The sequence below is a fragment of the Strix aluco genome, chromosome 8 (assembly GCF_031877795.1).
Source record: "Strix aluco isolate bStrAlu1 chromosome 8, bStrAlu1.hap1, whole genome shotgun sequence".
Classification (NCBI taxonomy): domain Eukaryota; kingdom Metazoa; phylum Chordata; class Aves; order Strigiformes; family Strigidae; genus Strix; species Strix aluco.
Genome location: NC_133938.1, coordinates 13,404,169 through 13,426,769, shown reverse-complemented (window position 1 = coordinate 13,426,769; position 22,601 = coordinate 13,404,169). Strand labels below are relative to the sequence as shown.

General features: G+C 37.8%; 1 protein-coding gene across 6 annotated transcripts in view; it reads right to left on the bottom strand.

Moving 5' to 3' along the window:
• Positions 1–605: 605 nt before the first annotated feature.
• ST6GALNAC3 (ST6 N-acetylgalactosaminide alpha-2,6-sialyltransferase 3) overlaps positions 606–22,601 on the bottom strand; it is a 225,103-nt gene continuing 203,107 nt past the window's right edge. For 5 of the 6 annotated variants that reach the window (XM_074832294.1, XM_074832295.1, XM_074832296.1 and 2 more), the window contains 2 exons: positions 9,807–9,914; positions 606–8,212 (listed from right to left, as the gene is read on the bottom strand). In XM_074832294.1, the coding sequence (XP_074688395.1) occupies positions 8,026–8,212; positions 9,807–9,914 (295 nt within the window). In that variant the 3' untranslated portion in view covers positions 606–8,025. The remainder of the gene's footprint in view (positions 8,213–9,806; positions 9,915–22,601) is intronic. The other variant, XR_012624130.1, reaches the window with a different exon arrangement.

Genomic DNA, 22,601 nt, shown 5'->3' with positions numbered 1-22,601 from the left:
TTAGCACCATGGGGTCCACTGCATGATGGAAGAGATGTTCTGTAGGTCCTCCTCATACTCTTGTCAATATTGTAGGTGCAAGTAGAGGTTCACACCTTTTCATGAGATGAGATATCTCCCACAGCCCTTCAGTCTTACACAGCTCCCTCAAGCATATGCTGAATGTCCACTCCTAGGGGTTTCAGTGACTTGACTTCCGAGAGTGCTATGCTCCAAGAGAGTGCTTGAAGGATGTACCCTGTATGGTAGGATCCAATGTACCTTTCCTACAAATCTCCATTTCTGTGTGCATGTGTGTGCACAACATGTGTTTTAACACACAGGAAAAAAAAAAAAAAGTTATTGTAAGTGTAGGTTTTGTGGCTGAGTTTACAATTCACAACATTACTGGATATGTTTAGGATAGATGCCTTAAAATGTCTTTAAAGTCAATTAAGAAGTAATTCAGGCATAGTTTATGTTTGTGCGCAGCAGATTATACTACTTTCTAGAACAGAGATCTTTGTTTCTTTGAGTTCAGTGAACTGTCAGGTATTATAGTGGCATATACATAAACAAGAATAAAAGTGTTTAGCACTAAATCATGTATAAATTATGTCACACAATTGGAAAATTGTATACATTTATTCATATTTTAAAATAACCCAGGCACAATTTTGCAAGTACATAGAAGCACATTCTCCAAATGGGAGTAAAAACAAAGCATATAGCAAGAAAACACATGGCAGAACATCTAAAATAAGTATAGATAGTATGAAAGTTTTCTAAGTCTACAGTGATATCTACTATGAATACACTTGTCAGCATTACAAAAAGGCAACCAAAGAGTACATGTAATAAATAACATAACATGAACTTTCCAAATAAGTTTATGTTAGCAGCATATAGTAGCAACTGTCTAGGAACAGAAGAATACTTGCACACTGTGTATACATGCGCATATGCACATGTATACAGATACAACTGGAAGGCCACAAGAACAAAAATACCCTGGGAAAATGATGAAGGGAATTTTTATGTGTGATGCAGTATATAAAAACAATGCATGCATTAGCAAGCATCCAGCATGTTCGTGACAAAAACACAACCCCAAGCAGAATCACAGTTAACTCTTCATCAAACTAAGCACTTTCCATGCTGGATTACTCTATCCTATCCCACATTCCTGACACCACATTTGGATGCTAATTTCAGGAGGAGTCAGGAGCCCTTGATTCCCATGATCTGACAGAAGGAATCAGATGTCAGATTTGAAAGAAAAATACCTACGCAGAAAAATACCCATGCAAAGCCTGAGCGGGGAAAAAAGCAACAAAGGGCTTCTATTTAACCAAAAGATAGGCTAACAGGAATTTCACTTTCCTGTGGGGCAGTCCAGCATAGTGGCCTCACTTAACAAGCTTTAGTTTGCATGATGGAGTGTTCCTGAGGATGTGAACTAGATTCCTTTTGGATGAAACTAAAAGATGTTCTCCAAGCACTAGTGGCATTCAGCCCACGGGACCAAACTAGAGACTGTGTATGGTGTGGAGATCAGGTCCTTAGCACCAACAGTTTCAGGCTACAGATCTGATCCAGCTGAGCTAATTCCTCGCTAACGTAGACATAATGTAGACGTGAATCAACAAGTACTATAACCTATATTTATGATGTAAATTAGTCTTATTTGTTCTTACTTGCCACCATCTGGAAAAAGACGACTTTCCCTATAGACACTCTGCATTTGCAGATGTGAGTGTATGAGGAGGGGATAGATGAACAACCAACAGAGCAGTGAGCACACAATTGTTTTTTCCTCAGAAATAATATTTTCAGCAGCAATATGAAAAAACTACAGGCATCTTAGCCAATCTTCTACATGTGCAGTTCCTGTTAAAAAGATACTCCCATAAATGTAAAAAATTTGTGATCGCTGCCCTGCCAACATCTTGACACTATCCATGTCAGTAAAGTTATTCGTGATGTTACACTGAGATGTGAGATTTCCTTAGAACATAGAATTGTGACTGTGAGCACCTGAGTAGGTTCACAAAAGCAAGTTTAACTATTTCTCATATTTCAAGGAAAAATGTCAAATTTAGTAAATATTTCCTGACTGGTTTCAACAATTTGTTTGCTGCCAGTTGCTAATGGCACTTACAGAGCTCCAGCAAAGTGCTCTGGGCAACACATGATATGAGAGAAAGAAAAAGCACTACTTCTGCTGCTTAAACTAAGTTTACACACAACTTACATTATTTATTATAGTGCGAGAATAGGATGTGTAACATGCTATCATGCATAATACATGGTAAGAACATGCATTAGTTCAAGTTTACATTCTCTTTATGGCCAGTAAATCAGAACAGCAGTGCCAGATGCTGACAGCTGCATATCTTGAGGAATTCCCAGAAATAGCAGCAAGCAATGCAAAAAAGATGCAAAATCAGCTGTTTAAGACACCCATAAAATGGCAACTCTTTGTGAGTTAATCACACAAACAATAACAAAACCCAGTGATATCTTTCTGACCATGTTCAAAGAAACTGAGTTCAGCACCTGAGGTGAGACTGTGCCCCAAGCAAGATCATGCTGTTGACTTGAGGGAGCATCCCTGCTCTGACACCAGTCACTCCTCACTCCCAAATTTGCATCACCACTCCCCTGGCCCCACAGAAGCGGAGGATGGGGCAGAATTTGTGCAGCTCACAGGCTGCATAAGCCAGCTGGAGAACATGCTTCATCCAGGGGGGCTGGAAAGGGCCCAAAGCTGCGGCTGGGTGTGGAGCCGATGAAAGCTGGGGAGCAGGCCCAGGTATGCCTCGCAGATTATTATGGCTTCCACAGAAGCCCTGTCTTTCAATGGGGAGAGACCCTCTCTTTCTCCTTCAGCCCCTTTCTGGAGGGTTTGCCTAGGAGACTCCACTCCAGAACAGACACATGAGACTCCTGCAGATCATGTGATACAAGGTTTACAAAAAGCTTGCTTTTCTCTATGTCATTAGCTATACATCACAGCAATAGCCAGAAAAATACATAAGAATCTGGTGGTTGGCTATTTACCATATCATTCTTCACTCCCCCATGGTTAAGTCACATTCCTCTGCATCCTCTCGGGAAAGAATGAACAGAATGAGACAGATCTGCTGAAAATGAAACACTTTTTCCTCAAAGGAACTATGCCTACTCAGGAAAAACAGGCCTTTTTTAGTAAAAACATGAGTCTCTGTTGTACACAGTACATCACAATGCCCACAGACAGCTCCTATGTGATCCTTTGGCACTAACGCAGAGTTACACTCTTGTGGGTACCCTAACATTCATCATAAACCCCAGACTTGCTCGAGCACAACAAAAGACATATGCTATTTCTGAGATACATGCAGAAGAAAAATGTCAGCAAAATACAAGCATCAATATGTAAAGTGCTTCTCATTTTCTACTTACTAAGGGCACCATCCAGTTATAATTCATGAGTTATCACTTACTTAATTCCTACTTACCTGGACATGTCCTCTGGTTGAGCATCTGTGCTCTGCTGCCAGTTATCTTTGTGTGGGGTCCCACTTTTGTCCAGCCCACGAACAGGTGAATAAAGACCATCTGTATCAACCCTCCAAGTGCTGGATGGCCTCCTCGTCATTAACTACAGAACTCATTATGTGCACATGGTACTTCTCAGACAAAACACTGCTTACCTTAGCACCCAGGAGTGCAAAGATTTTACTAGGATGGCTGCTGTATTCATGAACTTGCCAAAGTGATTTCCATTAGTTTTGAATTGAGCCCTCAGAGATTCCTAAATCAGTGAGTCTTCAGATAATTTGTGTCAGGCTGACTTCTTCATCCCTGGTGTTATTTATACAGAAATCTTTAACAACACAGAATTTGCCTCTACTTCTTCCTGTAAAGGGCATGTTTTCCCATTGCTGGTAATTCCTACTGGAGAGAGTAGGACAATAGTTCTACACAGGAGCTAAAGGCATTTGAAGAAACAGAATAATTCAGTAAAGTATTTCCAGGAGAGATCAATTGGTACTCCTCTCTTAAAGCACTTAAGGGGCATTTTTTAGAAGTTGGAACACCATCTGCTCCTAACTAGAACTCTTCCTCAGTCCTTCCCGCTTACTGATGGAACCGATACGAGCAGTCTGCAGATGGAACCTCCCAGCCCAGATGGAAAGGGAATTTGGCTAGATACATAGACTACTTTTTTCTTTCTGTGAAGAGGCCTTGGTATAAGCAGAGGGATGTGATCCGGACATCTAGTGGGGATGAAAAGGTTGGGATCATGTCTGCTGTGTCTGTTTGGAAAAACAAAAACCATTTTTTAATGTTATTTAGATAACTACCTGTGAATTAGTAATTAGCCAGTGAAAAAGATTTTTTTTTTTCCTTAGGAAAACGTCTGCTCCTATTTAAAACTTTTTTTCCTTGGAAAAAACATTAAATCAGAAGGTAATGCAACATAAAATGTATTAAAATTTAAAGTTTTATTAAAACCAAGCCTGCAGCAAGCCAAACAATAAATGCCTTTTTTTCCTTCAAAAAGTATATTTTAGAAAACTAAATTATAAAACAAAACATTTGGTGATTACTTAGCTGACTGATGGCAAAAAAAAAGGGCCAAATTATTAGTGAGTATTCCTGTATTAGCAGCACTGAAGACCTATTTTGAAAACCTCAGGTAAACTCCCTGCTTGTTTTATACACGAGTGGTTGATTAAAATAGGACTGCTTGAATGAATAAGCAATTAGGATCTGATTACATTCAGGTAAACTGTAGTAGGCTTTATTTTAAAGAATTAATAAATGATTCTCAGCTGATGTCTTAACTGCTCTCAGAAGGTGAATCATCAAGGTCTCTTACTACACAGCCAAGTACTGAAATTCTTTCTTCAGTACCACAGTGATGATTTTTAACAGATTTCAACAAAGTAATTTCTTTGTAGAATCATCTTTAACACAGTGGTCACAGTTCCTTACTCATATAATAAAAATCATGCAAATATGTGTTTAGTTTATGCTAAAGACAGGCTCATTTAAATAAGGGAACTGATGTTCATTTACTCTAGTGTGAATGAAGCCTGCCGCAATGTTTCTAAAAGTGGATCTGCTCTTACTGCAAATCCAAGCAGAGAGCAACACTTATACTTTGCTCTGTGACAACTGTACTCTAATGATGTTGTCAATTTTGCTGTACATTTAGCTGTTCTTAGAGCTGTATTTTTCTTAGCTAGCCTTTGCATGAGATATTGTTTCATACAACATGCAAGAACTCTACAAGGAGATTCAGTATGAAGCACATATTTTACAACAGATTTATGGTGATTTAGCAAGTCTTAATTATCTTAAAAACTTTTTTAGGCTTAAAAACCGCCTTGCATGTGAACACAACTCAGGCAGAATCCTTATGCAGTGCTTGCTGGGGAGAAAGACTACGCTTCAGGAGGACACTTCTCATGTAAGTCTGTCCAGCCCAACTGCGCTTCCATGTGCAGCACTTTCATAGTAACTTTCTATTAACTTGAAGTCTTTCTAAATACAAGTTCAATTTGACTGACATTCTCCTTTTCAGTTCCTCTTCCCACAAGGGAGCTATAGGCTTTCCCAGGCTGCCCTGTACAATATATGTGGAACATTCTCCCTAGTTCTGCGTGTCCTGCATTCTTCAAACACTGCATTACAATTTTTTTATTAGCTTTCCGTCTATCCAGCCATCCATCTGAACTGAAAAGATGCATATGGCGATAAAACTAGCTCACTGTCTTTTGTTACTACAACTCTTCATCCATCCATGACCCTTCCCCCTCTTGATTTCATCCCATGCTATATTAGCCTACAACTGATTTTAAACTCCAGGGACAAGAAGCAGCCACTTTAAATTATTTTTGTATTACAGCATTGCCTGTAGCCTGCAGACACTTTGGACACCTCTTCTGCAAGGCATTATATAAATACATTGCAAATGAGAATATCCATCTCAAGAGCTTACAAGAAAGTCAGTCAAGACAGGGAGTAGAAAGACACTATTGTTTTCCTTTTCCAAGCAGGAAGGTCAGGCATCAAGTGACGCAAGAAGTCTGGGACAGAGCCTGTTTTTGAATATAGATGTTTATCCAGGATCATAAGCATGGCCCCAGCCTTTGTCTGACAACCAGCATGAACACTTACAGCACTAAAGTAAGCAGTGAAAGCTGAGCTGTATTAAAAATAAAACCAGAAAGCTGCATTTACAGTAGCAAATAGAAGGGGCAAGAGAGAAGATACCCTGGCATCACCTACCAACAGGAACAAGAAACCAATGATCAGAGGAGGAGCACTGGTACAGAAATCTCCTCCCCATCCTACGAGTTGCAGCTGCTGATGGGAGAATATATATGCCATGAACATATAAAATATAGATTTATATATACAAATATACAATAGGAAATAGTCAGTATACAAATACTTACATGTAAAAATAGCTTTTTACTTTCCCCTTTTCATGATTTACAAAAGCATACAAAGTTTCCTGTTGGTTAATGTTTAAGTAGTGTGAGTAAACCCTGTGTGTCACGTTCCACACATGATTCTTTCAAGTGTTCACAGTATTGGCTATTACAGTGTTGAATCTGACATTCCAAATGTTAAAATAATTGTAGGACACATTCTAAACTTAAAGCATTAATTTAAATACAGTTTAAATAAAACTCACAGGTGTAGTTGAATTATGGTCATATTACAAATAAGTCTGCTGCAGTTGAAAACTTTCCATGAGAGTAAGCTTGGAAATACATATTTCAACTAGAGATGAGTACATTTTAAAATTCTTGAACTGCCTCTTGATGTGCAGATAATACTGCGAGGTGGTGAGTTCTTTCAACTTCATATGAAGCAATACAAGCTGAGAGAACTCAGTATTACTAATTATCCTCAGTAGGAATGTGGATGCACAGAACAACTTGCCATCAGATCCAGACATGATGTCACTTTCTTCATATACCCAACAGACAAGAATAAATGACAGGTACCATTGGTTTTGTGTTAAGAACAAATGCTGTATAGCATTGTTCATCAGGAAAGTGCTTTATGGACTTAAATTAATCCTCACAACTCCCTTGTGAGGTAGATAAATACTATCACTGGTTTTAAAGATGGAGAAACTAGAGACGTAAAATAAATTATGATGGCTGCATGGGAAATACTGTCAAAATGCTGGTATTGGGATGTTGGAGAAACTCAAAGGCACAACCAGAGTAAATGTTGCTGTTCATGAGACAACTTTGCACTAACCAGGTTGGGTACTGATAGCAGGCTTGGTACAACAGCCAAAGGTCCAGCATGGGCTGCAAAACACAGTCTTTGCTAAGTGCCATGATGCTGGAGCTAAACTGTGGGACAACAGCCTCAAAAAGTACATAACACATCATCCAAGATGATGCAGTCTAACCAGGGTGGAAGGAAGCTGCACTTCAGAAGTTATGAATTAATCAGGAGCTTCGAGTAAAGACTCATGAAACAGTTGTGTACAGTTCAAGAACCATGTTTAGCTCATCTCTAATTTTACCATATATGCAAGTGCTCACATGTTTCAATGTTTTTGAGTGTTTTTTAAAATTTACTCTCATAGACCTTAGAGGTCTATATTTTTCCTCATATCTCTTTTGTGGAAAATTTCTACTAGTACCGCAAATGGAACTAGTGCTGTAGTACTGCAAATTAATTAACTAAGGTGATGGACAAGTTTCAAAGGACCACCATGTTCTCTGTGTGCACCTGTATATACAGGAAATCTCATCTCTCTTTAACTGCTACTGCCTTGAAGTAAAATCCAGTTAAAGTATAAAGTGCATTGTGTGGAGTAAAACCCTAAGAAATAAACAATGTGCCTGCCTTCCACAGATGATTAATTTTGCTTAACAGCTGAACCATCACCCTCTTTGTCTTCCAGTTTTTAGTTTAGTGTTACCTAGGCTGAGAAAGGCCAGCCACATGTAAGCAAAATTACTGTAAACTCAGACATTTTTGTAATATGATGTTAAGGGAGAGTTAAGAAAACCAGTATCAAGACACTGTCCAGTTGGGGTGTGTAAATATTATTGTGTGTTTTTTGGCCCATTTAGCAAATACTTTCTTTTCCGTGATAAACCTATGGCCTCCATATGGAGCATTTTCGTGCAGAAAGTATTCCTCACACTCATCTCTTCCTGGCTCGTAATAGTGGTAGGGAACTTTACGAAAACCTTCTGACCTAGGGAAAAAAAAGAAACACTTAAGTATTATTTCCAAGAAAAACATTAATATATACTATACCTGAATTATCTGAAATCCTTTTCATGTGTCAGCACCTGAGCTCCTTTGCTAAATTGTAGAAAGGCTTTCATTACAGCATGATTTGTATGAATTTTCCTACAGAAAATAAAACTAAGTGTATCTCTCAACACACACTGATCTTATCAGTCAGTAAGAAGCTGATGGGCTGGCTCTTATGTGTACTGCATGTTTTGCTTAACCTGGAGGACTCAGTCCATAAGGCTCCATCTCTAAGCAAAGTCTTCTCATTGGATAGTCCCAACTCTTGAAACTGGTTCTTGAACTGGCTGCATAAGGCAGTTACAAGAATAATACACATTATAAGTAGGTAATGCAGTCAGAATTGCAGCTTTAATCCTTCTCTGCTGTCAACAGACTGAAGTAATATCATGCTGTTTACTGGTTTTACATCAGGGCTATGCAATGCCAGCTTGGCTGAACTCCGTGAGGACAACTTTAGTCCTGTCACCCCTCATCTCAGGGCACCCACTGTGTTTTCATAAACAAAGAACAACATATGTTCGTTCCATCTGGATGACTCAATCAGTGAGATCTGCAAGTTCTAAAAAGTCAGCCTTTAATGTTAAGATACCCTAATTAAACAGCTGTGACTCAAATTCCTCTTTTTTTTTTTTTTTTCTTTTTTTTTTTTTAGGGTCTGCCAAGAATGCATCCCACACTAGAGTAACACAGAATGTGGAATGAGTGTCTGCACAAAGACTTTACTCTAGGAGCTGAGGACCCACTGGACTGGTTACATGCAAGAATTGAACCAGCCTAGGTACAGGAGAATAGATTTGTACTAGTATCATACATTGATTATGACATTTTCTGGTTTCTGAATGAGCAATAATTTTATTTTATATTTTTCTACCATACACTATAGATTAAAGCATTTAACGTGCTTTAATTGTATTTAGAGTTATACTTCTGACAATACGATTAATCCATTGTCACTGTAAGGTCACTAACAGTAGTTGGTTGGAATTTATGTCAGTTTACTGTGATAAAGCTCACAGGACTTGTTTTATTATCTAATTAGAAACCCCCTACTACTCAAAGGAAGCCATATATAACCTAGAAAGTTCAAGTAGGTTGCTCAGTGGTGGTGAAATGTAATTTCAGGTAACTATCCTGGGCTAATCAGTTTCTTTCACTTCCAGGTGTATTTGGTATTCAGAGATCTAATATATTAGTATTTCCTCTATAGATTTGTTTTAGCACTAGAAGTAAGTACATTTTGTCAGAGGAGTATGAACATACTTTGTTTGCAGCTAATTCAGAAACTGCAAAAGATCTTTGATTAAAAATAGTTCCATGTGACATCTGATGTTAGATTTTGTAAATGTTTTTATTTTATCAACAGCAAATGACATATCAGGACTAAATATGCTGACAATAGTGTCACATCGAAAACACTGGGAAATGACTGCCTGATCCATTTTTTGGATTTATGATATTAAAATCAGTTGTGAAATTTTGACAAGACAGCAGAATTGTAGATGTATGAAAATAATTTCCTGTGATCTTACTTGCAATAGGTGTCATTTATCATCCCATAGACGTGAATTCCATAGCAGGCATCCATAGCCAAAATTAAGGTAAACCAACCCGTACTGAGATATGAACCTGACTGGACTCTGTAAAAATACAACATACACAAAACAAATTGCAATGAGAAATTATCAACACTTTATCAAAGAAATATAATCTATTACCTGGGACAAAAGGCATTAAACAGCTTGACAATCTGTCAAAACCATACAATTATTTTGAATTATTTATATATGTGCTTTCATTCTTCCCAGCCTGGGGCCATTGTCCACAGAAAAAAATACCATGTTAAATATCTGAAGTTAAATAATGCATCTCCCATGAGACAGAAAATAATTTATTTTTACATCCAAAAGATAGCCATTGGTAGACTGTGCAAAATGAGATAAAGTTCACCAAAAAACAAACTATTGGCAGAGTTTGTGCTGTGTGCATATGAGTATGCACCACCTTCTTCCACAAGCGAAATCTTAATCTGCAGTGTGCTATCCTCAGCTTGAAAATACACACAGCAATGAAACTTTCAAGGACACATTGGTAGAAAACCATCTAATACAAGGCTTTGAAAACCAAAATTCTGTACATATCCCTTTACATAAGTTTGTCTTATCATTCTTTAAGGTAACATAACAGAGAGAAAAACACAAGATGACAGTGCCCAGATTGATAACCTTTGCTCATTTGCATTAAATCACTCCAAAAGTATTACTTGCATTTGTGAGACCAAACGACATGTGTAAGGATTTGGCTCACACAGTGGCTATGTGAGCAAATGTATGCATTGTTAATTACAGACCAAATCCTGTTCACTCTCTCATGCAGGTGTTACCAATGGGGGACTAGGAGTCAGTAGAGATACCCATATAACCTGGGCAAGCAAGACTTACTGCTTTAAAACCTCATAAGTAGTAAGAACACGCTTAGGCCTCACTGCTTACAAACTGGTTGATGTCCAGCTTTGTGCATGTATTACTTTCAGTTTGACTAAAATAAATGAAAATAATTACCTTAAAATTATAAATAATTTGTCCAATTTCCAAAGAAAGATATCAAAAAAGTCATAAAAACATCTTAATAGAGCCCCAACTTTGGCTCAGTTTGAGAGAGTTGGGTGTGAGTGAGAGGAGGGGATAATTTGTGCCACGTATTTTAGCACTTAGCTTTTGGGTACAGCAGGGAGCAGTCTGTTCTCCATCATAAGTTAAAGTAGCCTAAGGTTTGCACACAATTAAGTTTTGCAGCAACAGAACTCCCAAGTATGCCTATGTGCGACTCAGTTATCCCCATCAACAAAATCTTCTGAAAACATTTTCATCCTGGAATAAAGCTTTCATGTGGAAAAAAAATATCATATAGCAACTTATCCAGCCCATAAACCCTAACTTTCCTGCAAGACAGAAGAACCAACCTCAGGTGTTTCTTCCTGATTCAGAGCAATACTACCGTCTCCTGCCTTCCAGGTAAATCTGCCAATCAGTGGCTTTTGGCTGAGATTCTGTGTTACTTCCTTGCTTGCTCTTGTTGAAGTTTGACTAAATACTAATTAAGATGATGGGTGAAAAAGTAGTTGTATAACCTTTATAATGACATTTACCTGACCCACACAGGACTGAGACTCAAACTCCTCTGATGAATACCTTTTACTATGCATGGTAGAAAAGCTCCAAAAGCTTTACATTCCTAAAGAAACTCCAGTACACTCCAGTTTAAACAAATCTTTTTTTCTTTTAGTGAAAAACAATTACCTCAACTCCCACAGAGTTTCATTGTACTCAAGAACACTGAAAGTAGTTTGGGCTACATCTTCTCTTCCTTGCCCTTGTCTATCATCCTTCATTGGCTAGCTGGTGTGAACTTCTATCTCTACCTTTGCTGAAGCATCCATTTCCTTGGGAAAACTCCTAAATATCTGTTTAGTTCCTTTTGTAAAGGACCATTCTAGAAACAGTAAGTAAAGGGTTAACTTAGCACTGAAGAATGACAAGTGGGAACAAAAAGCAGGGTGTCAAATACCTGTGTTTCATTAGGTGGACACCAACTATAATTGTGCTTCTTGATGCCTTTATAGTCATGAAACTGTACATCTGTTTATCTGTCCTGTTAGGTTCTTCATTTCTTCAAACAGAATGTTCTGCCACTGTCTAGCAAAGAGAATTCCCAATCCAATTCATGTTATTTCAGAGTAACATTCTGCCATGATAAAAAGCTGCATTGCTTCTAGCTTGCTTTCTGCTCTTGCACCAGAAGAACACTAGCCTTGAGCTTTTAAAGCCATTTAGAATCATAATAACCATTTATAAGAACACTATGAATATCAGGACCCTTCCGATAATGGAGGTTTATTGGAGAGTACTACATTGACAGTAGCATCTGAAGTTTGCTATACTCAGGAGGAAAAAGGAATTTTAAAAAAGAATTAATCAATATTTCATGCCTTGTTTTAACACCATTGGACCTTAGTCCTCTCATCTATATACTACACTGGCAGGATAAATAAAAAGAGCAGAGTGAGTTCCCAGATACCTTCCCTGGGAGATGAAGTACATGACAGCATACAGATTATATACTTTAAAACAAAGCACTTACATTCCTCCCATTTTTTTCTCTGAAGATACATAGGGATACAGGGGAATATACTTAAGCAGTGGGGATTCTGGATGTTTTGGTAACACCTTAGAATACAATCTGATACTGTAAACATACTTTCAACATTGTAATGAAAGCAATATTAGAACTGTGAAAACAGTTTTAGCTGTCCCTAAAAAGTCATAAATCTCTGAATGCCTTTTAAAATATCATCCCATAAAACTGTAGTGCAAAGCAATGTCAGCCCTTGCTATTATGCTAACACTGTGCACTTAATTCCTTTCTCTACAGGAGAGTTTTACATGTTTTCTGACCAGGGCTTTTTGAGACTCATTAGAAAGAGTTCCTCTTGTTACTGTAATTGCATTCAAATTTCAAATTTTACACACTGAAAAGAATCCTCCATTTATGTGTAGCACAAGGCTACGGTACTGCAAAGATCTGAGGGAAGGAGGACATTAATCCCAAAACAGGGAAAACCGGAGTTTCTTAAACATGAGCCATAGAACTACTATAGGCAAATCTATTGTAATATATATGTGTGTGCTAATCCAAAATTGTTCCCTATGGCTCACAGTGACTGTTTCTTATACTGTAAAATTAATGGGGCACCAGAACTAGGCAGGAAATTGTCTCAACAGCTCAGGAGAAAATAATGCACTATTTTTCAAAAAATGCATTTAAAAAGATGGTTTTGCGTTCAAGACATGATTTACAGCTGGATGCAGCAATAAAAAGGCAATGCTCACAAAAAGTTGCTTTGTCTGTTTATCTTGAAAATGAAAGCTTATTTTGCATTCTTCCTACATTATTAGGATTCTTAAAGAAATGTTAGTTATTGGGATGTAATTCATCCTCCTAAATACCATCCAGCATTTCAGAAAAGTACATAGGCATATGCTTAACATTAAACACATGAAAAGACCAATGGAATCAACTTAATTAAGATGCTTGAAACAAAGTATATGCTTGCCTATCTTGCTCTTAGTGAAGGTTTAAGTGCTTAAAATGTCATTATTTCATCTCAGAATATAAAAGTAAGCTCCAAGATTAACAGTTACTTGCAAGTTTCAAGTCTCAAAACATAGAATTTGCATTTTTAGTAATGCTTTCCATAAACTCCAGTAGAAAAAATGGACTATAGTTTCCCCACACCACCTTAAAAAGGAGACTTGCCTTATATATTTTAGAAGGAAATGGTAAAAAACATGTTTAGGATTGCTAGAATTGTAATGTGTGATACATAAAGCTTTAATTTAAAAATAATTAAAAATAAAAGCAATTAGACAGGGTTCTTTAGCCTTAGCTTTCTGATATTCTACAAAAAGCATAAGAAATTGATATAAAAAAGATGGAATAGAGAGTGCCCCATAAAAATGTTGGTGACTGAAATTCATCTTTTTTGACATCTATAACCATGCTTTGATGTAGGCTAAATGAAGGGAAAACTAGTTCCTTCTCTCATCAGGGGAAAATGGAGGAACATCAAATATTTTCTTAATGATCAAGGGCAGGAGAGTTCAAATTGGATAAAAGTTTTGTTGTCACTTGAGTTCTGATTTTACCATAGAATTCCAGAAAGGTCTTTGCTTTGTTCAGTTGTTCCCGTATTTTTATGTGCACAATCAATTCTAGCTCTATGGTTCAATGGACTGTAATTTCCAGTGGGGACTTCAGTGGTAAAAAAATAAAAATGGGAAAAAAAGTTTGTTAAGGCGGAGATGATCTGTAGACTAGTAATTTCATGTCAATCTGATTGCAGAAAAGAATTTAGAAGCCTATTCTTTAATTCTTTACTGGGAGAAATTAGAGAGCACAGAAGGTCAATTAAAAGTCTTAATTAAGATGAAAAACGAAGAAATTTAGGACTTCAAGAAGCTATTAAGTAAGAGAGAGCTTGCCAAAAGCATTAGCTAGACAATTTTCCTTTTTTGCTTCATTTCAAAATATTGCAGTAAAATAAAATTCAACAATGACAGATTGAAATGACAAGATTCTCCAGGCCAATTAATTGACAAAAAATTTTATCTTTTCATAAAGGCTGTTTACAGACTCTAATCCTCAGATGACCCTCCTACCAAACTACTGAATCAGCAGCAGCTCTATTTGCAGCAGCTTGTCAGGCCCCTTGATTAATAAAGAAGTATAAATAAGGGTATTGGTCTAAACAAACAAAGAGACCTGTAATCCACAGAGTGGAGGTTCATAATGTGAGATGTCCTTCCAACATGCTCAGAGATTTGTAAAAATTATTCAAAATAACTAGAAATATTTTCAAGAACTGTGTCAAGATTAGCTTAGGCTATGTTCAGGTAGAGGTATCTCTGGTCCTTATTTGTATCCGCAGTGCATCAAGACACCGTTAATCCTCTGAGAGGGGGTCAGTATACTCTGGTTTTGCTTGGTTCTCTGCTACTGGCCCTGTGTCAGCCTCATCTCTGACTGACCCTCAGCAATGAGAGTAGAAGGTACATGTCTCCTCCACACTCTCTTGTTGAAGACAACTAGCTCTTTTTCTCCATGGGTTACTGTAGGTTTTTGCATTGCTGAATAACAGAATGTTTCCCTACAACTAAAAATATGGAATATTTATCGACCAGCACAAACTGGTGGTCCATTACTTAATTCTATACTACCCAAATTAATGTTACCGTTGTACTTATGTTGACTGAGATTTCTCTTTTTTTCTGAGGAAGCATCTCTGAATATAGCTGCTGAACAACTCTTCTTTGCCAAATTAAACACCCACATTCCTCAAGTCACAGGTTTGGTCTATGCCTTCCTCTTCATATCAACAGTAGATTTGTAAATGACAGATTAGAATGAACTGACAGAAAAATGCCCCCACCTCTGAGAGAACAGCAAGGCTCATTTTCCTAGCACCTCTCCTTTGAGGAGCACATATACTTCTCATGACAGCAAGCTGTTTTCTTCAGAGGAAAAAAGGAAGTACATTTGGTACAGGAGAAGGATAAGACTCTAAATGCTGAAGAGTATTAGTAGTAGCCTAAATTTAATTCTGTTTTCTCTAAGACTCGGTGCTTTGTTGCTAATAATTTCATTATATACTTTCTGCAGAAAAAATAGCACAAGAGCAATGAAGATGCAAGCACAGAGAATTGATTTCACCTGGTTAAAATGGTTGCTATTTCTGCATTATAAAGATACCTGTTAGGCAGTTGTTTATCATAATTATTCATTCATTTGTACGTGTGCGTGTGCACACATGTGCTTGCTTTGCATTCCATAATGATGCAGGACATCTAATAATAAACACCCATGCCCCTCTAGCAGTGAGCAGACTGTCTCACACATTCAAAACCCCACGCAGTGCTTCAGGTCATTCTGAAAAGTGAAACATTTATATATGGACAGATGTTTTATTATCCATCATGTATGGTTTTATGCAAAGCTTAAACAAGTGGAATGCATTACGAACAGCACAGACCACATTCCAGATTCAGACAGTGGCTGTGCCCGGCAAGATGTACCTGGGAATGGAGAAGTGATGCACTTCTGCCAGCCCAAACTCTTGGTAGATCATCCTTACTATGAATCCTGAAAATAAATGGCAGTCAGGTGGCATACTGTCCAATTAACCTCCAGAAATATAGGCTTTCTATCTATATTAATACCACACCAATGGAACACAGAGGATGAGAGTCCATTTCAGTTGAGTTTGCTACAATCCCACAGTAAAGGCTACTCCTAGGTCACAAACTAGCCCATGAGAATCTCCCCTCACAATGTGATGTAAAAAGAGATGTAACAATTAATAAATCCTATGTCAAAATGGCCTTGAAAAAAAGACAGGAAGGACACTTCTAAATGATCACAAAAGGGAACAGAGAAATTATGGCTTTGTATTTAACTGCATCTAATTAAAAAAAAAACCCACAAAAATCCCTATTTGACTTACTATTTACAATTTTTGGCAAGACAGGCAAAACCAATATTAGAAATAAGGAAGAATCTGTTACTGCAATTACTGAAATCCATGTGGCATCTGTTTGGGTATGTAATTTATGCATATAGTTCCAATCTTTGTGTTGTGTATGTATTTTTTTTTATTTATTTCCTCTCTTTCTGTGCTCTATTCAATACATGCATGGAAACCTGAAACAAAGGGGGGGCAAAAAAACCCTGCAGCTTAAAAGAAATTGACTTCTACTGCACAGGCTTCAATAGTTTCCTTATTTCTGATTCCTTGACCTGACTTTGATGCATCTCAGCTCAGTCGTGAACTCAGGCAACAAGAGAAGGAAGTTATTTCATCTGGGCAGGGAGGGCTCCTTCAGATGCCTGTGCTGCTAAGCTCAGAAAAGAAAAGGAGAATTCCTGTTTATCAAGAGCAATCATAGATGTCCAGCTTTCTGCAAAGTACAGAGAAGAGTAACAAGACTAAAGAATGATAATTGTAAACCCTGCCTTCCAGCTGAGATAGACACACACACACATATATATGTATTATTTTGAGGTGATTCTTGTGCAGGAAAACCTGTGCTAATCTTTTCAAGCTGAATGGCATCCCCCACAGAGAACAAGAGATGCTAGCTTCTTACAGCTATTTGGCTTCTGCAGCTTGCACTGAGTATTCAGATACAAACTGTGCTCTTGGTGCAAACCGTTTACACCACAGTAAATCCCAATCCCAATCTTTTTTCTTCCCCACTCTCTTCCCTAATCCTCCCGTTTCCAGAAATATATATTCTCTTGAATCAAGAATTTTTCATTTCCCTTTCTTAAGTACAAACTGTGGTCTGAAGCACAGCCCATGCTATTGCATGTGCTCAGGTTATTAGTAAAAGATGCCTTTTGTAAGCGCCCCGGTTGCAGTCGCCACCTGGGATCTGAAGTCAAGCAGTTTATGCATGATTACCTTGACCCACTGGAGGTGCACTGTGCAGAAAGTGAAGGGTATGGCTCCACACATCTCCATTTGCACTTGGATTTCATTGATGAGCAAATGGATGTTTAAATTGGAAGAGGATCCACAGAAGTGTCAACCATTACAACCATGCTATTATGTTTGGAATGAAGGGAAACTAAATTCACATAATCAGATTTGAGGGCTAAGCTGCTGGCATCTTTACACAGTCATTTTTCTCTTTAAAAATCACCTGAGTAAAATTCACTCCACCCTTAGGAAGACTGAGTTTATCAGGAAATGCAACTCTTCTGGTCCATGCCAGCATCGCACTTGCTCCACAGTACAGTTACTTATGCTTGCAGTGGCTGAAGCAAATGGGAGGTAATGCCGAATCTGCTTTCCCTGGACAGTATTCAAGCCTGGAATTTAGCTCTGGCACCATGATATACTTTTATCCCACCATTCTCCACTTTCCATTGGCCTATGGTAGGTCAAAGATTTACTGCAATCCCTGATGGCTGTGACAAAGGGAGTGATGGCTGAAACCTTGGCGCAGGTTTCACAACTTGTCCCACAGGCCTCTGTAGGGCAGCGTTATGCACTCTTCACCAGTAGCTGCATGCAGTTTGTTGAGTGCTGGTTCCACATTTTCCCACAGCATGAGAGGGAGTTGAGAGGGATTTAGATTTTCATCCTTGAACCAAAAATGAATCAAAACTCAAAAGTGTGCCAAATGGAAGAAAAAAAAGAAAAGACAACGGTGACTTTTTCCTGCATCTTCCCTTAAATCAATACTTGCTGTCTGGGGTCTGCACATTTTTCTCCAGGGAGGATGTAAACTAAACAGAGCTGCAGTTAATTCAGGATCCCCAAAGAGACTTAATTAAGCAGGCTTTCCCACCCTTTTCTTTTGGTATTAAAGGGCACTTACTACTCCTAGCTGCATATTTTAGTGAAATCTATTGTCAGTGAATACAAGAGAAATTTCTTGATTAGCTCTTACCTTGTCAAGACAAGATACTGAAGGGAGTTCATCTAACCTTGGCTGAAAGCTGCTTAAATTTTTCATAAAAACATTTTCTATTAGTTTGGGGGGTTTTTTATGTTTAAAGCAAAAGTATGAGACAACTTTCTAAAGGTGAACATTGTATGTCTGTGACATTAGAGATGTGAGCAGAGACTTTTATAAAGGTATTTTGTTTTACTGCTATGGTGAAAATGAAAGAACAGCTAGCACGAGATTGTACCCTAACTCTGTTCATTTGAGTGGGGAGAACACTGGGCCAAATACTCAGCTGATAGAAACCACAGCGACGTACACCAGCTGATATCCTTTCAAATTTTCTGCAATCTGCAGTCATTGTGTTAGTTCAATCACTACCTCTTTGATGTTAACATGGAAGGGAAGGCAATGTTACATTTTTCTTCCTACATTTCACATTTATCTCAGAACTTTGCTTTTCATGAGGATGGATGCTCATCCAAAAAAACCTTATGGAGGGCCAGCCATAACATTAATGGGAAGTTTCATTTCCAAAAGGAAACTATTCACTGAAGAAAAGAGAACTCAAACCCCATAGATAAGGCCTTCATTGATGCACATCCCTCTATCAACAACTTGTCTCTCCCCAGCTATGGTATTCATAAGAGTGTTTCCAGGTATTCTAAAATTAATTCCTCATTTGTTGATAAATTACTCACTGATTATTTACATTACAGTAGCACTGCAAATTCTCACTGTGGAAGGCACTATATGCTCACATACTACAGTCCTTGACCCAAAGAGCTTAACTGTCAAATAATCAAGAGAAACAGATTCTTTGGAGAACATACGTATCCGTACCCCTAGTTCTCACATACTGAGAACTGATGCATACTGAGATTTCCTTCCTTACATTTAAGGCAGGTATATAAGTAGTAATTTAACATGCATGCAAAAGTCTCTCCACCAAGTATAGCAGGTAGAATGGAATAAAATAAATGCAAGATATTCTAGTTCTGTTCCACAGAAACGTCCTACAATACTGCATTCTGTTATAAATCCACATTTTCCAAAAGTGAATCCGGAGCCACAGTGCTCTTCTCTACACTGCCTATTTGCACAAACCAAAAGTTCATTTTAGATTATGGAACATCAATATTTTTAGCAAAAATGAAATCTTAAATCCAGACAAATTATTCTGATGTGGAAAAATGGAGGTAAAAATAGAAATTGCGTGGGTCTGAATTTTAATTCAAATGCAAGAGGCCATAATATAACCCATCAGTCAAGCTTTGAAGATGAACTGCTAATTAATACAGATGTTGCCTTCCCTTTTACTACTGTAACTTCCTCCAGATTAACTTTTCCTTAAAGTAAAAAAGGAACAAAACATTTCTCTTTTCTTTTATTATTTTGACATACAATTTAATGAAACACACACACACATATATAGGTATCATATTACTGTTTAGTATCAATATTAGGGTCTTGCTGACTCTCTATATTCCATCCAAATGTTTCTAGTCTTTCACTGCTTTCTTAATTATCTCACCTCTGTCCAGCTATCTAGAAAGAAGCAAATAATCCTAGCCTCTGAGCTACTGAAACTTCCCCTATCTTCTCCATTGTTCTGTTCACGTTGTAGCTGGCTTTCTGATGGGCACCTCTTGCTCATGTGCATTGTGGACAGAAGAGGCTGAGGTCTACTTAAAGCCCCACTTGAAATACAGGGTCCCAAATCATCAGGACATGCAAAATTAGCTTTTGTCTTTCCCCTTCTGTTTACTAAGAGCCACTACATTTATGCGTCAGGGTCTTCTGAAGGCCAGATGCCTGCAGCCACCAACACAAATACTTACACTGAAGGCAGCACCTTGACTGCAGTCAGACATATTCAGCAGAACAGACAAAGAATGGTTCATTTTCTCCTCTCAGATGGCAGTCTTTAGAAAAAAGTGCGATACAGCAAACAATTTAGAAAAGCAGAAGACTGCCACAGAGAAGCTCATACAAGGAGAAACTATGGATCAGAGTATATTCCCTTCTAGCCCACTGCGCAGTTCCTTCAACACTGGACAATTTCAGAGTATTTTCTTCCCATATTCATTGAATGGACTGCAGGAGGGTAATTGTATGAATGGAAGCTGGGAGAAAAATCTCCATACTTATTAGAATGGCAGTGAAATGCTCTAAAGGAGAATTTTTATGGCTTCCCTGCTATCAGCTGAAGTAGCAAATTAGTTAATTTTCCAAGTCTTTCACAATCCAACTCTTTGAGAATAGAAAACTCAAGAATTATTAGACTAATCATCTAGCCAGCTCACTGTCAGTGTAAGCTAATGCCTAGTTATCAAGTATGGTGAAGAATTCAGTTAGCTTCAGGGATCCGGTATTTCCAGTGAACCAAAGTTATTAGAACACATTCATGAAGCAGGACAGTGTGCTCTGATTTCTCCGCCACATACTATATTGCTCTTAGTGACATCATCTTTTCAGTGATTCCCAGTATCAGATAGTTAAGACTTGGAAATGTTGCCAATGAAGCTCTGCAGGCAAGCAGCTTTTTAGAAGGCCACACATCTGACAGCATACATCAGAGGAGGCTGTTGCTGCTCCCTAGACATCTAAGTTCAGAACATCACAGTTAACTGAATTCTTATCTATAAGATTTGCATAACAAACATTAAAACAAGCTCATTCATCACATTAGAAACTACAGCCCACTTGTTACAATGTAGATGACTCAAGACTACATTTTTTGGCACCAAATTGTAAAATTTAACACTGCCAAAAATCTGTCATATAGTTACTACAGAGAACCGCAGGTAACACTAGTAGCTACATTGCTGGAAGGAATACCAGATTAAAAAATTAAGAGTTCAATCACACACAATACCAGAGATAGCATCACAATTAGCTTTACAAAACAACATCATTCTTTATGAGGCTTTTTCTTTGCCTCTTCATGCTATTTGCCTGATAAGCCCTTGCCAAGAAAGACATTATACTAATTACAATTAGTTATACAAAGTGTGGGACAACTGAAATGATTTATTGATTTTTTCCTCACAAAATAAACCTTATTTTGAATTCCAAATATACAGTAAGAAAAATAAAGCAGAAGCCCCAGATGGCATGTTTACTCCAGACATGTATGAATGTGAATATACTTACAGAGACACTCAATCCATTTAAAACTTTAATCTTACAGTAGTTGTTTGGAAAACTCAGTGCAGAGTAGGTTTTATGCAATTAAATTCCTTTTCCCCTCAGCAGAGACATTTAAGGTACAAAGCCAAGAGCCGAGCTGTTTTCAAAAAAACTTAGAACTAAGAGTATCTTCCAACAATAGTTTAAAAAAAAGTGTCCAGCCCAACAAATAAAAGTATGCACATTTGTCATGCAATATTAATGCGGCACTATGTTTGCATTTGATATAATCTATTACCTACATGCAATCTGAAGAGATGAAAGAATATGAAGCTGTGTTAAATATCTTTCTGTGTTAAAAATCAATCTGTGCTATCTACCACTTTGTATCTAGGCTTGAAAATAATTAAGGAATCTTCACTTTTTTGGGGAACTCATTCTAAGCATTTCTACAAGACATTTGTCCTCCATGCTGCAACATCATGAATGCTCCTCAAATCATACTGAGAATTTGCTCAACCTATTAACATCCCCGGTGTTCAAATGTATTTCCATGAAGGATGTGCATGGACTGAGAGTCTGAGCAGAATACAGCTCTTAATCCTTCATGGGGACCCTCCTCACAAGTCTGTATCTTAAATTCCTTTGAAGTTACAAAAAAATACCTAGACTTACTGAAAAACAAATAGCTGATCCAATTCAATGTTCTCCCAGTCCTTTTTATATGCTCCATCTCTGGAGCTCCAACTCCCTCGAGCACTTACATATGAACCTTCCATAATACAGACAATGAATACATACAAATAAATAGGCTTAGGTGTAACAGCCACACTCACAAACCAGCAGGTTTAGTCCCTGATGTCTACAGTGCCGTTTGCCACTACACTAGCCATCTTGTCCTCAGTCTTGGCAAGAGAACGCATAGCGCTTAGGCAAAATACATTTCTTCTCTTTTTTCTGGTCTGCAAGTCAGCATTATCTGATTAGGTCTACTTCCTACAGCTTGTTCAGTCTCGCTTATCAGACACACTGGAAAATATTTCCAATAATAAGCCACCAGAAATCTGCCTTCATATCTGGTGTCAGGCTACATATAACAGAAATCTTTTCATTTTAGTTTTAAAGTATTGCTTCATTCAACAAGCCGACTGCTGGCTGACACACAATCTAACCTAAAGGCTATGG